The sequence below is a fragment of the Octodon degus genome, unplaced genomic scaffold, assembly GCF_000260255.1.
Source record: "Octodon degus isolate 3935 unplaced genomic scaffold, OctDeg1.0 scaffold00071, whole genome shotgun sequence".
Taxonomy (NCBI): Eukaryota; Metazoa; Chordata; class Mammalia; order Rodentia; family Octodontidae; genus Octodon; species Octodon degus.
Window position 1 is genome coordinate 9,393,175 of NW_004524647.1, and position 13,455 is coordinate 9,406,629.

At 38.4% G+C, this 13,455-nt stretch overlaps 1 protein-coding gene across 1 annotated transcript in view; it reads left to right on the top strand.

The window, feature by feature from the left end:
* Rbm17 (RNA binding motif protein 17) overlaps positions 1–13,454 on the top strand; it is a gene marked incomplete at its 3' end in the record, with an annotated part of 23,373 nt that extends 9,919 nt beyond the window's left edge. Inside the window, exons 4-12 of the mRNA XM_023719764.1 lie at positions 2,456–2,622; positions 3,540–3,637; positions 5,110–5,166; positions 7,837–7,978; positions 9,931–10,094; positions 11,081–11,154; positions 11,597–11,695; positions 13,130–13,202; positions 13,360–13,454. Of these exons, the coding sequence (XP_023575532.1) occupies positions 2,456–2,622; positions 3,540–3,637; positions 5,110–5,166; positions 7,837–7,978; positions 9,931–10,094; positions 11,081–11,154; positions 11,597–11,695; positions 13,130–13,202; positions 13,360–13,454 (969 nt within the window). The remainder of the gene's footprint in view (positions 1–2,455; positions 2,623–3,539; positions 3,638–5,109; positions 5,167–7,836; positions 7,979–9,930; positions 10,095–11,080; positions 11,155–11,596; positions 11,696–13,129; positions 13,203–13,359) is intronic.
* Between the last annotated feature and the right edge of the window lies 1 nt (position 13,455).

Consider the following 13,455-nt stretch of genomic DNA (forward strand, 5'->3'; position numbering starts at 1 on the left):
CAAGTGAATATAGAATATATTATAATTTGCATGAGTATTTCCTAACTTTGCAATCATCTAGGATCTAGGTCTGCACTTTTTTTTTTTTTTTTTTTCTTTTTTGGTGGAACCAGGGATTGAACCCAGGCCCTTATGGCTTACCAGGGAAGCACTTATTCTACTGAGCCATCTCCCTGGCCCTAGGTCTGCCTTTTTATAAATAACACTGTATCATCTATATGTAGCAGTTTGTATATATTTAACAATTACTGTCTTATGATAAATTTTGTAAGGTGGTATTAAGAAATCAGTTGTGGGGACCGGGGAGATAACTTAGTAGAATAAGCGCTTCCCTGGCAAGCGCAAGGGCCTGAGTTCAATCCCTGGTTCTGCCAAAAAAAAAAAAAAAAGAAAAGAAAAGAAAAGAAAAGAAATCAGTTGTGAGTCAGGCATGGTGGTACAGGCCCATAATCTGAGCATGCTGGCAGCTGAGCCAGGAGAATCACTGCGAGTTCAAGGATAGCCTGAACTACATAGCAAGACCCTAGGTGGGTGGGGTGGGTCAGTCATTTTTATGGCAAATATATTTTAGTGACAACAGTTTCTGGCAGTGGATGTTACTAACTGCCACATACAACTGTTGTAATTTTCCCTTACTTTTCCCTCTCTGATATTGGGATATTAATTTTTAATTTTAATTGAACAAACCACCTTATTATTTACAAAAAGGGTTCATTGTTAAGCTAAACAGTATGTATACCGTAAAAGTTGTTTCCTTTCAAAATTTAAAAAGTCTTTTTTGTAAGAATGTTTTTTGGGTACGGGGGGATAGCTCAGTAGAATAAGTGCTTGCCTGGCAAATGCAGGGTCCTGAGTTCAGTCCCCAGTACTGCAAAAAAGGACAAAGAAAAAAAAGAATCTTTTTTACTTCTGGTCTTAGCTGAAAAGATACCTCATTCCTGCACTGTTGTGTTTTGAAAATGTCTTTTGCTTGTAAATTTGCAACTGCCCTTTGGGAGCTCTATGTTAAATAAGCTTTCCAGTGAAAGAGCCTAGGAGGTGATTATAGTACTTACTATGTTTTTATAGTTGCTTTTATTCATTAACTCAAAGGGATTCCTGATTTTTTAATCATAAAGAAATGAACGTTTGTTTTATAATCAAATGTTAAACCAAACAGAATACAGAAATCACTAGATGTAAATCTGTTGATACAGAAAATAAGCTGTTTTACTCAGGCTAGTTTTGTGATCTGATACAAAATGTTTTATGAATAATTTTCTTGCTTTTGCTACTAATAGGAGGTGTGCTTCCTGAAAGAGGTATGGACTAAGTGCTCAAGGTCGCTGACCCTAACCTGTTCCTTTTTAAGATAATCTGTGTAAATGAGTGAATCACCTTAATTTTTTAGAACACAGAAAGTTATGCTGAGAAAACTAACAAAAGGAAACATAGAGGCTTTGGAAAGTTGCATCAGGGCGCACAGAGTCACTTGACAATCCGTGCTGTTAATCCATCTCTAGTTAGCCCTGCAGTGCCTACCTTTGGTTTTTCTAATTTCTTTTTCAAGGATGCCTTTGTTGAGTATTTTTTTTTTTTCATTTTTCGTTCCCCCCACCCACCCAAAGAGTACTTCATGAGTCCAGGGAAAATGCAAAATGTTACTAAGCCTCATCTTAAAAAAATTATGGTATTGGAAGGGCAATTATAGCTTCCCTGTGTGAAACTTATTACCTGAAATATAGCATACAGAGAACAAATGTGTTCCGGATTTAGAGAGACTAAAGAAAATGTGTTCTAAAATTGTAATATGTGGTTATATCTGTGTAGTCAGAATCTAAAATGACTCCTAAATGATGTTAAGGATGATTTTGTTGTTGTTTTTTTTTAAAGAGAAAGATACGTAAAAACTGATACAGAGTTTCAAAACAGGTTAATAAGAAATTAGCATTGGTTAATAAATTGCATGTGGTTGTCTTCAAAGTACTAGCTCAGATGATAAGATGTAGGCATGCAAAAATAATATTAGCGCAAACCAATCTTTTCAGTGGACTATTAAAGAAATTAAAAGCATTATGTTGGCTATTTTGTATTTATACATTTTTCTTTTCCCTTTTTTCCTTTCCCCTATCCCAGTTGTTCATGATTTTTTCAAAGCTATTTAGTGCTTTCTGTAAATAACTTTTTTACTTCAAAGTGGTAGTGACTTACATTTTAGTGATGTCCTATGTAGAAATTCTAGGTGACTTCCATGGGGGGTTATAAAAATAGTCCTAAACCAAGAGGTGAAATTCTGTCAGGGTTCTGCCACTTGGCTAGGTGTGGCCTCCTTAGCCATGTGTTTCCTCATCTATAAAATGGGGATGGAAGAGTAGTTGACCTTCAGGGTCACTCTTTATTTCATTGTTTGACTGTAATCTTATGAGTAAATTTGAGATATAAAGATGGTATGACTTTGATGGTTTTTCATCCTCAGGACCCTGTTCCCAGTGGGTTTTCTGCAGGAGAAGTTCTCATTCCTTTAGCTGATGAATATGATCCTATGTTTCCTAATGACTATGAGAAAGTAGTAAAGCGCCAAAGAGAGGAACGACAGAGACAGCGGGAGCTGGAGAGACAAAAGGAAATAGAAGAAAGAGAAAAGTAAGGCTTCTTCTGTGTTTGAGAACATTTTTTGGTAAATGTTCATTAGGGTACCATATTAATCAGTGAGCAACTTGATTTAGTGCTGCTATCTATAGGGCTGACATTCCTTGTGGTTGATCTAAGTATTCTTTTTTTTTTTTTTTTTTTTTTGGTGGAACCAGGGATAGAACTCAGGCCTTTGTGCTTGCCAGGGAAGTGCTTATTCCACTGAGCCATCTCCTTGGCCCCAGTATTCAACAGAAAAAATAAGTTGTTTTTAAGAATTTATATCATGGGGAAAAAAAGAATTTATAGTTACGGCATTTCACCGTGGTAGCAACTTCAGCAAATTACTCTATAGATGCTGAAAATGTAAATAATAATACATTTAGGGTGAGTTCTTAGGGGAAGGGAAAACCTTACAAATCTGATGTTGATGGAGTTTTTCATGTGTTAGGACTGTTAATATCACAACTACTTAAAATACTTAATGCTAACTCTTTACTGTCTTTGAGCTAGGTGAACTTTTCAACATGTATTTTTCTGTATGTTTTTGAAAAGTATGGGTACTAGAATTTTCGTTTTTTAAAATATTTAATATTAAAGTTAATATGCATTAGATGTATCATTTCTCACTTGTTGCGTTGTTTCGTGAGTGTGTATCCTAGAGAATTGAAGTTAAATATCAAAAAAGTTTCTCTTGTGAGTTACAGTACATACCCATTACATTTATTCAGTTTATCTTTTGAGTTTCTCACTACTTATACTTTTCTACTTTAGTTGTCACCCAGTTGTGTCTGCCCACCCACAAATGAGTAGTGTTTTGTGAAAGAGGATTGTATCTCTATGTTTTCTAGCCGAAAGGAAATCAAGATGACATCTCAGTTTCTTATATCTAAATCATCTCTGTTGAACATTTATTTCCTTTGTTACAGGAGGCGTAAAGACAGACATGAAGCTAGTGGATTTTCAAGGCGACCAGATCCAGATTCTGATGAAGATGAAGATTATGAGCGGGAGAGAAGAAAAAGAAGTAAGGTTTGAACATTGGGCTGGGGAGATGGCTCAGTGGATTAAGCACTTCCCTGGCAAGTGCAAGGGCCTGAGTTCAATCCCCAGTTCGGCAAAAAAAAAAAAAGTATGCAATGAACATAAATGCTGAGTTTTAGGCCTGTCAACAATTCCACTGCTTACTTTAATAGTTCATTTGACGTTGATGAAGATAAATTTTTTTCTTGGGAGTCTCAGCAGTCCATATTTGCATACCAGCTTCAATTTATGTTGTGTTTTTGCATATATTCTCCTTTGAGCTCCACAAACACATTTCTTTATTGGATACTTTGAAAATAGCATAAAGTCTGGCTCCACATGTTCCTTTACTTGCAGCATAGTCACACTTGCCTCTTCCTCTTAAGTCCAGTTGCATTTCTGCTCAGCCTTTCCCAGAGTGTGTTGCAGGGGCTGTGGATGTCTTAAATACATCCCCTGTGATTAAGGGGGCTACCTTACTGCTGCCAACAGATTAATGTTCATATTTTAAGCTGTTTAGCAGCACATTTCCATCAATCATTCTCTGTTTTTTATATTGAGTGTATTGAACTTGATTTGTTCTTCATAATCTATAAATAAACCCTGTAGCTCTTAGTGCCAAGATTTTAAAAAATGATTGTAGGAAATACTTCTAAAAACAAGAGGGAAGATTTTATTCAGATACATACTTCTTGTGTCATCCAGTCCTACTAATTATTCATTTGTGCTGGCTTTAATTTATATTTTTATTTCATTATGCCTTGGGGCTTATACCTAATGCAAAATTTATAATCTCTACTCGTGTTCTTCCAGTTCCCAGAAACAAATAGGAAAGGTCTATCTTACCTTTTGGTTTTTCTTCACATTTTCCACATGAGCAGAAATTGTGACAACACCTAATAGGTTCTTTAGGTGGACTCATACTTTCAAATAATGTTTAGTTCAGTGTTTTGCACCTTGGCAAAGGAACATTCTGCATGGTGAGAAATGGCTTTGGCACCACAAGGAACTGGGCTTACTGCACCTCTGCCAGTGCACTCAGATCATTTTCTCATATGTAAAGTGAGAAGAGTAATACCTAATCGCAGGTTTATGGGGAGCTCAGTAATATGCAGATGCGTCATGAGGAACATACTCTGAGTAAATAGTTATTTACTCTTTCAAGTAGGTTTCAAGTAGGTTTTCTCTTAATAGGTTTCCAGATTGCGTACTGTTGCCATAAAATTCATTTGGTAGCTGCATTCTAAGGCACTTGAATGTCTTCTATGAAAAAACTGATTTTTTTCTATCTGAGTGTTGCCAGTTTTCTGCATTTTTAATCCTGATTACAGATATTTAATTGCTCAGTTATTTGCCATTTTTCTTTTTTCCTGGAGGTGTGGAGTGGGTGATAATACAGCGTATGGCATGTACCTTAGACTCAGGCTCCTAAAAATGTTTTCCTTCCTTCAATCGCTGTATTTCTGGTTTTTGCAGGTATGGGAGGAGCTGCTATTGCACCACCTACTTCTCTTGTAGAGAAAGACAAAGAGTGTATGTAAATCTGATTTTTCCTTTTTGTTCAGATACTTTGGGGTGGATATGGGAATACTTAAAAATTGAACCCAAGAACAGTGTATCACTGAGCTATATCTCCAGTCTATTTTATATTTTATTTTAAGATAGTCTCACCAAATTGCCTACGCTGACCTTGAATTTGTGATCCTCCTACATCAGCTTTCTGAGGATCCGGGATTACAGGTGTGTGCTGTCACACTGAGCTTTGATACAGATTTCTAGTCCAATTGTGGCTTTGGATTTTTGAATTATAGGTGTTTTAAAAAGCCTATAGAATTGCCTTTGGGCTTTAGGCTCTGAAGCGATAGTGGTTTAGGGCTACTGTTTCCTTCTACTCTTGGCTCTCAGGCCATTTTAAATTTTATCTTTTTTTTTTTTTTTTTTTTGACAGCGTCTCGCTATGCAGTTTGGGCTGGCCCTGTGCTCACTTTTGTATCCCCAGACTGATCTTAAACTGGTAGCCATCCTGTCTCAGCCTCCCATCTCAGCCTCCTGAGTACTGGGATTACAGGCATATGCCACTTTGTCCGGTTCTGGGGCCAGGATGGTGTGTTTGTCCAGGACTCTGTGTTTGTGAGGTAGTCGCTTAGGCCTCTGAGCTATCTGCCCAGCCCTCTCAGGTCATTTTAATGGCCATACTCTGAAACTTAGATTTTTGTACAGTGGGATCCATCTTTAAAAGTCAGTATTTGTTTTTTTAAGTTTTGTGTTTATTTAAAAAAAATTTTTTTAATGCATTTAGTACAGGGTCTCACTACACAGATCAGACTTTAGTGATCCTCCCAAACATTGGGATTGCAGGCACATGCCACCATCCCCAGTCTCAGTCGCCATCTCAGCATGCCCTGGGATCGAACCCTGGCTGCTGCACACTGCCTGAGCAGGCGCTTTAGTCCACTGAGCTATCTGGCCAACCCTTATTTAAAATTAATACAATTATCTATTTACATGAAGCTTTACCAGGAGGCTTAGAGCCTGTTTTGTTCATGATCTTCCACAAGGGGGCAGTATCTCCCTTGATTAGTTTTTTTTCCTGTTTTTATTTTAGAACAGGTGTGTATTCACTTAAGTACCTTGCCAAACTGTACATCCACTGCTGCATTTCTCATTGAGCTGTCCCAGAATTTGGAGGTTAGGAGTGGGGTTTGATACATCATCATCTACAAGATTTTCCCATTATCTGGGCTGGGCAGTACCTAAGCTATCATAAAATATCATCCATAGTATTCATTAGTACCTGTTTCGCTAGTTGTGTTTTCCCCCCTTCTTAATCATTTTAAATTTGTATTAGTACATGTTTACAGCGCATAATGAGTACATTTATTGTGAGGAGCTGGTAGCACATCTTAATTCTTTTTATATCCCTTTCTACGCCATTCTTTCCCAGCTACATTTTTCTCCTTTTCCTGCTGCTTCTATTTTTTTTTTTTTTCTATTATCTATGGGGTTTTTGTTCTCAATTTATGTTGGGTTTCTCATGTGAGAGAAACCATATGATATTTAAGCTTCATCATCCCAGTATAGAGTCCCTGATCTCATAGATCTTATAGTCTCTGAGGGTAGTGGGATAGTAAGTTCAAATCTTAAAGACAGGTACACAGTTGCCATTGGAATAAAATGAGATGAACAGAAAATCTTGGGACATGGGGCTGGCCAAATATCTCAGTGGATTAAAGCACCTGCAAGCAGGTGCAGGGGCTGTGGGTTCGATCTCCAGGCCTGCCATGCTGGCCCCACCCCAGGGCACCTAGGGACAGCAACTCCTTCCTTGCTAACATGGGGTAATATTTAATTGTTCTCATTTAAGAAAGTATAAAAATAAATTAGAAAGTAGTGCCGAGTATTATAGCTCTTTTAATAGATGCTGCTCATTGGGGCTTATAAGGAGGCACCTGGTATGTTCAGTCATGCAGCTGGGGCACACTGGGACAGCAATTGAGATTGGGCGTGGTGGCACACGCCTGTAATCCCAGCTCTTGGGAGGCTGTAAACAGGCCTATCACTACGAGTCCCATCTAGTAGTGAGATCCTGAACACTCTATGGACCCTTCCCTAAAATACAAAAGAAAAAGAAAGCATTCTAGGGTTGGCCAGATAGTTCAGTGGACTAAAGTACCTGCTTAGGCAGAGTGCAGTGGTCTGAGTTCGATCCCTGGCGTGCCATTTGGGCCCCGCCCCTGGGCCTCACTGAGACCGGGATTAAGACTGGGCATGGTGGCATGTGCCTGTAATCCCAGCACTTGGGAGGCTGAAAACAGAATCACTATGAGTCCGATCAACATAGTGAGACCCTGTAGACCCTGTAGTAAATACATTTAAAAAAAGAAAGCATTCTATTTTTGGTTTAAAAGCAAATCGTGCAGACTGGGCATGGTGGTGCATGCCTGTAATCCCAGCTCCTGGGCGGCTGTAAACAGGCAGATCACTACGAGTCCAATCTAGTAGTGAGACCCTGAATACCCTGTTTAAAAAAAAAAAAAAAAAATTAAAAAAGTGTAAATAATCAAGTCATGCAGAGACTGTAAAATTGATTTTTCTTATGATAAACTAAATATATAGATTAAGCCCATTCAAAATAATTAATGCAAATGCAGTTTCAAATATTTCTTTATTATTTGTGAATCTACTTTTATTTTTCCCTGATAGCACCCCGAGACTTTCCGTATGAAGAGGACTCAAGACCTCGATCACAGTCTTCCAAAGCTGCTATTCCTCCCCCAGTGTATGAGGAACAGGACAGGCCAAGGTCTCCAACTGGGCCCGGCAACTCCTTCCTTGCTAACATGGGGTAATGATTTAATTGTTCTCGTTTAAGAAAGTATAAAAATGAATTAGAAAGTAGTGCCAAGTATTACAGCTCTTTTAATAGATGCTGCTCATTGGGGCTTATAAGGAGGCACCTGGTGTGTTCAGTCGTGCAGTGTCCTGCTCAAGCATCACTGTTGGAGTCATGTGGAGTGTGTTCCAATATAATATGGTTTTGTGCAAAACAGCCTATTAATACAAGTTTTGACTGATGTAGTTGTTAAACATTTGTCTAGCTAGAAACAGGCATTGGTCATTTACATTTAGCATTTGCAATTAAAGTAGCTGATAAGAATTAGAGCTGGTTGAGGTTAACCAGAAAGGATCAGTAATCTGGGTCATTTACTCTGAGGTCATAGTTCTACAGTTCTGATTTTATTTTATTTTTTATTCTTTTTTTTTTTTTTTTTTGGCGGAACCGGGGATTGAACTCAGGCCCTTGCGCTTGCCAGGGAAGCACTTATTCCACTGAGCCATCTCCCCGGCCCCTACAGTTTTGATTTTAAAAGTTGGTCTAGGGCCAGCTAGCTGGCAGACCCAAGTGCCTGCTTAGGCTGAGCGCAGCTGCCAGGGTTTGAGTCCTGGCATGCCGTGCTGGCCCTGCCCCCAGGGTGCACTGAAATGGTGATTGAGACTGGACGTGGTGGTACACACCTATAGTCCAAGCGCTTGGGAGGCTGAAAACGGGAGAGTCACTATGAGTCAGATCTGTGTAGTGAGACTCTGTAGACCCTGTATTAAATATCAGATAATAGATAAATAATAAAAGTTGGTCTGGGCAAGATATAGCATATATGCATTATTACTGTAAGTTTAGCTGGGTACAATGGCATTGTAACTATTATTTGGCATTTGTTTGTTGGTGCATAAAAGTCATTTTTAAGGCTCCTATATAGGTGGAATTCTATTTTGTTTTAAACCTTGCTGGAGTTTGGCATGCATCTTGGTTAAAAGATACTTTTTGTTGTTTACTTCGATGTTGTAAAAAGACTATGAAATGAGGGGTGTCACACTATGATCTTTGTTATGTGTTAGCAGGGTGCTGCACAGCAGAAATGCTACTAGTGAGACAGTCCAGCGTGGACATGCTGCTCCGCTGCCTCACCTGTTTGCATCTGCTGTGGTTCTCAGGGCCCTTGGGAAGGTGACTAGTCTAATTTGGAGTTGATGACTGGAGATCAACCATGAGAAACACTTTGAGTTTCTGATTCTCTGATCTCCTAAAACTGGTTAGCTTCTTACGCTAGCTTCTGGCCATAGATGGCTATCAAAGTAAACTGAAATATAAACTTTAGTTCCTCAGTCACACTGGCCTTTTTGCAAGTGCTTCGTAATGACGTGTAACCATCGTTGGTTGTATTTGACAGTGCAGATATAGCATGTATGCATTACTACTATAAGTTTAGCTGGGTACAATGGCATAAGCCGTTAATCACAGCACATGGGAGGCTGAAGCAGGAGGATTGTAATGAGTTTGAGGCTAGCCTCAGCTATATATTGAGTTCAAGGCTAGCTTGAACTACACAGGGAAATTCTGTCTCCAAAAAAGAAAGAAACAACCATTTCATTATCTAAATGTCATACATATTTTTTGAGAGGCCACAGTTTTAAATAACTGTGGTCATAAACCGAGCAGCAATCTAGACCCAACAGCTCAAAAGTCTTAATTTTTTTCCTCAGGAGTACTTGAGGAGATGTTATCAGAGAAATTAGCATTCTCTCAGCGGTCATTTTAGGGTGTCCTAGGTTGTGGTTGTTAACTTTATATTTCTTTCATCCTGAACATCAGCACAGCTTCCGTATGAAGGCCCACTGTTTATTGTACATGAGCTCACTTTCTTTCTCCAGAAGGAGATTGCTGGGGTGTAAGTCCAGCTTATTTTGTGCTTGATGACACCAACTGTACGGATCCTTTTCCATTCTCCCCCCTCCCAGTGGCACAGTAGCACATAAGATCATGCAGAAGTATGGCTTCCGGGAAGGCCAGGGTCTGGGGAAGCACGAGCAGGGGCTGAGCACCGCGTTGTCGGTGGAGAAGACCAGCAAACGGGGCGGCAAGATCATTGTGGGTGATGCCACGGAGAAGGGTGAGTCTCAAGGTGAGTTCCCAGGAAAGCAGCGCTCCTTCACCTGAGAGGCAGCATACGGTAATTCCACATTGCGGGGCACTTCTGTTTCATGGAACCAAGAGTCTTGAGGGTTGTCTGTATTTTTTAGAACAAATAGAGAGATAAAGGCCTGTGGGAGGAAAAAACTGAGACTTCACTAGAAAATGAACAGTCCTCAGCAAAATAATTTCACACCTACTTTGACTAAGCAGAGACTGCAGCTAACATGATAAAAGAATATTTGCTTTTATAGCATTTGGGAGGTAGCTAAATACATCATGTCAGTGATTGTGTCTGCTACATCTGCATCATCTCTAAGAGGTTTTCTCTACTTTTTTTCTGCTTTTTCATCATGCATGTTTTCTATACATATTGCTCTATGAAATCTTGTGTTGCTTTGTAGTTTTTTGGTAGATGGTACCTAGTTGATATTTTATTGTCATTTGATTTTCTTTTTTTATTTGCTTTTTTTTAAGCAGAGAAATTGTGTTAATTTTGAGTCAGCTGAATTTTTTCTAAAATAAAAAAAAGCTTCTGTGGGCAGCCTTAGTAATGCATAGCTTAGTAAGCAGCAGTCAGCCTGAGTGCTAGTGCTGGAAACCATCAGTGACCTAAATGTGGTAATATCTGAAGTCCATCAGCTAGTGACTAGATAATCAACTGCTTATTTCTCTGGGCTAGTGGTGGTCATGGACTGACACTTCAAGGTAAGAGTCACCAGTAAGGGCTGTGATCCACATGTTCTTAAGAGTCTTTTAGGAAAGGAAATCAACAAAAAACTGTAGGCAATGTTGGAAGCTAGAAACCTTGAGAAAATATTTTGAAAATATCAATGTAAAAAAGTTTTATTGCAGATAGCACAACATTCTTACTCAGAGACTACTTACATAGATGTCTCTAGGATTTAAATGATGTAGATCACTGTTGCTATTAAATTTATCATTGTAATAGAACCCTGCTCTGATGTTTTGATACAGATGCATCAAAGAAGTCTGATTCAAATCCATTAACTGAAATACTTAAATGTCCTACTAAAGTGGTCCTATTGAGGGTAAGAAGCAAGACAGTCTGCCTACCTTGATTTTTGTTTGTTACCCCATTCTACCCTACTGCCACTGCGTTTACAAAAAGATCATAAAAGTAAAAGATAACTAAAAAGAATACTTTCGCAAGTAATGCCACTTTATACGTTCCATAAAAGACTGAATTTTTCACTGCATAAGTTTGTTAAGTACATAATTGAGATTGTGGTTATCAAAATGTTTAAAATTACTAAACTTCAACTTAATTTCTACATTTTGTACTTAAATAGATGTTGAAATTCTTTCCAAAGCTTAGTGTATGTTCAAAGACATGATAGCTTTGGTAATTCAGAGGCAGTATTTTTCATTATGTCATTTGGGACTAAGAACATTTGTAATTATGAAACAATATCTTATAAAAACTGTTAAGTATTTATAAATTATATGTGGTATTTTTTTGTTTGTTTTTAGAACATGGTTGGTGCAGGAGAAGTTGATGAAGATTTGGAAATTGAAACCAAGGAAGAATGTGAAAAATATGGCAAAGTTGGCAAATGTGTGATATTTGAAGTAAGAGAGTTTTCTCTTGATGTTTATAAGTTATAGTTGGTAGTTTACAAATATTTCCTACAAGTGGAGATGTGTGCTACAGTTAGAACTGTCATGCTGTAGGCAGGGACAAACATGTTATATATTATATATTATTTTATATATAGTTATATATTGTAATTTCTCATTAAAAACAAGAAGGACTTCAGATTTTATTTGGCAAAGAAATTGTGATTGAGGATCAGGACAGTGATTAAAGACCTTGACTGACAAAGTCATAGTCATTTGCTTAGGCATGCCTTTGGTTTCTGTCACATGGCAAGTATTTATTTAGTACCTCCCATGTGCCCCATGCTGGGTTGGCAAGATAGGTTACCGAAGCACAGGGACCAGACTGGGGTCAATCCTCAGCACTGCGTGCTATGCTGGCCCCGCTGCAGAGCGTCCTGAGCTGTTGACTGAGTCTGGGCATGGTGTGCACACCTGTAATCTCAGTGCTGGGGAGACTGAAAACAGGATCACTTCAGGTCCAACCTGCGTAGTGAGACCCTGTACAAAAAAAATACCCAAAACAAAAAAGACAGATAAACCATAGGCCCTGTGCTGTATAAGAGAGCATTTAGTATATAAGAAGTAGGTTTTATGTTTTCAGGGGTGTTTTTACTTGAAGAAACACATATAAAATAGCAAGAGAATGTTCAGTTGCTGTATTTGCTAGTACATACCAGCTGTAAGTGGAAAAGTCAAGGAATCTATATCAGCAAAAATAGAGAAGGCTTTGTGAACGGTATCAGATATGGGTTGAGCTTTTGAAGTGAACAGGTAGGATTTGTTGGGGAAAAAAAGGAATGGTATTTAGATTTGAGTAATGTGAGATGTGAAGAAGATGAAGGACAACAAAGATGAAACACTGAGCATGCAGGAGAGTAGTAGGAGACGTGCTTATGTAAGTGGAGGAGAGCCTTATTATGGAGGGTGTAGAAAGGTGGACAGAGCTGCTAAAATGTAGGCTTCAGAAAGGAATTTTTATCTAAGTTTTTTTGTTTTACTTTTTGAAAGGATCTTGCTCTGTAGTTAGTTCAGGCTGGCCTTGAACTCACTATGTAGCCCAGGCTGATCTCAAACTTGAAGCAATCCTGCGGCCTCAACCTCCTAAGTGCTACGATTATGTACATGTGCCACCGTGCCTGATCTTTATCTAAATTTCTACTTGAATTTCTGCTTTATCATATTTCTGTTTTTTGACCACATGATTTGTTTATACGCAACTGGCTCAGGGGCTTTTCACAGAGTGAAACACTGGCTTGTGTAGCTCCCAGCACCTAACGTGGTACCTCTCATGAAACAGATATTCTTTCCTTGTATCTGACTACTACTTGTTTATATATGGTGATAATTACATTTTTTACTCTGATAACAGGTGATACTTTAAATAACTCATTATACCTCTTCCAGATTCCTGGTGCCCCTGATGATGAAGCAGTACGAATATTTTTAGAATTTGAGAGAGTTGAATCAGCAATTAAAGGTAAGTTGTACAGCCGAATATTAAGGAGTTTAAAAGGTTAAATTTGTGATCTTAGTCTTTATACTATTATTGTTCATATTAAAAATTATTTAAGATTAATATTATGGTGCTGCCCTATAGTATACTTGAATTAACTGTCTTTTTCTTTGCCTTTTAGCTGTTGTTGATCTGAATGGGAGGTATTTTGGTGGACGGGTGGTAAAAGCATGTTTCTACAATTTGGACAAATTCAGGGTCTTGGATTTGGCAGAAC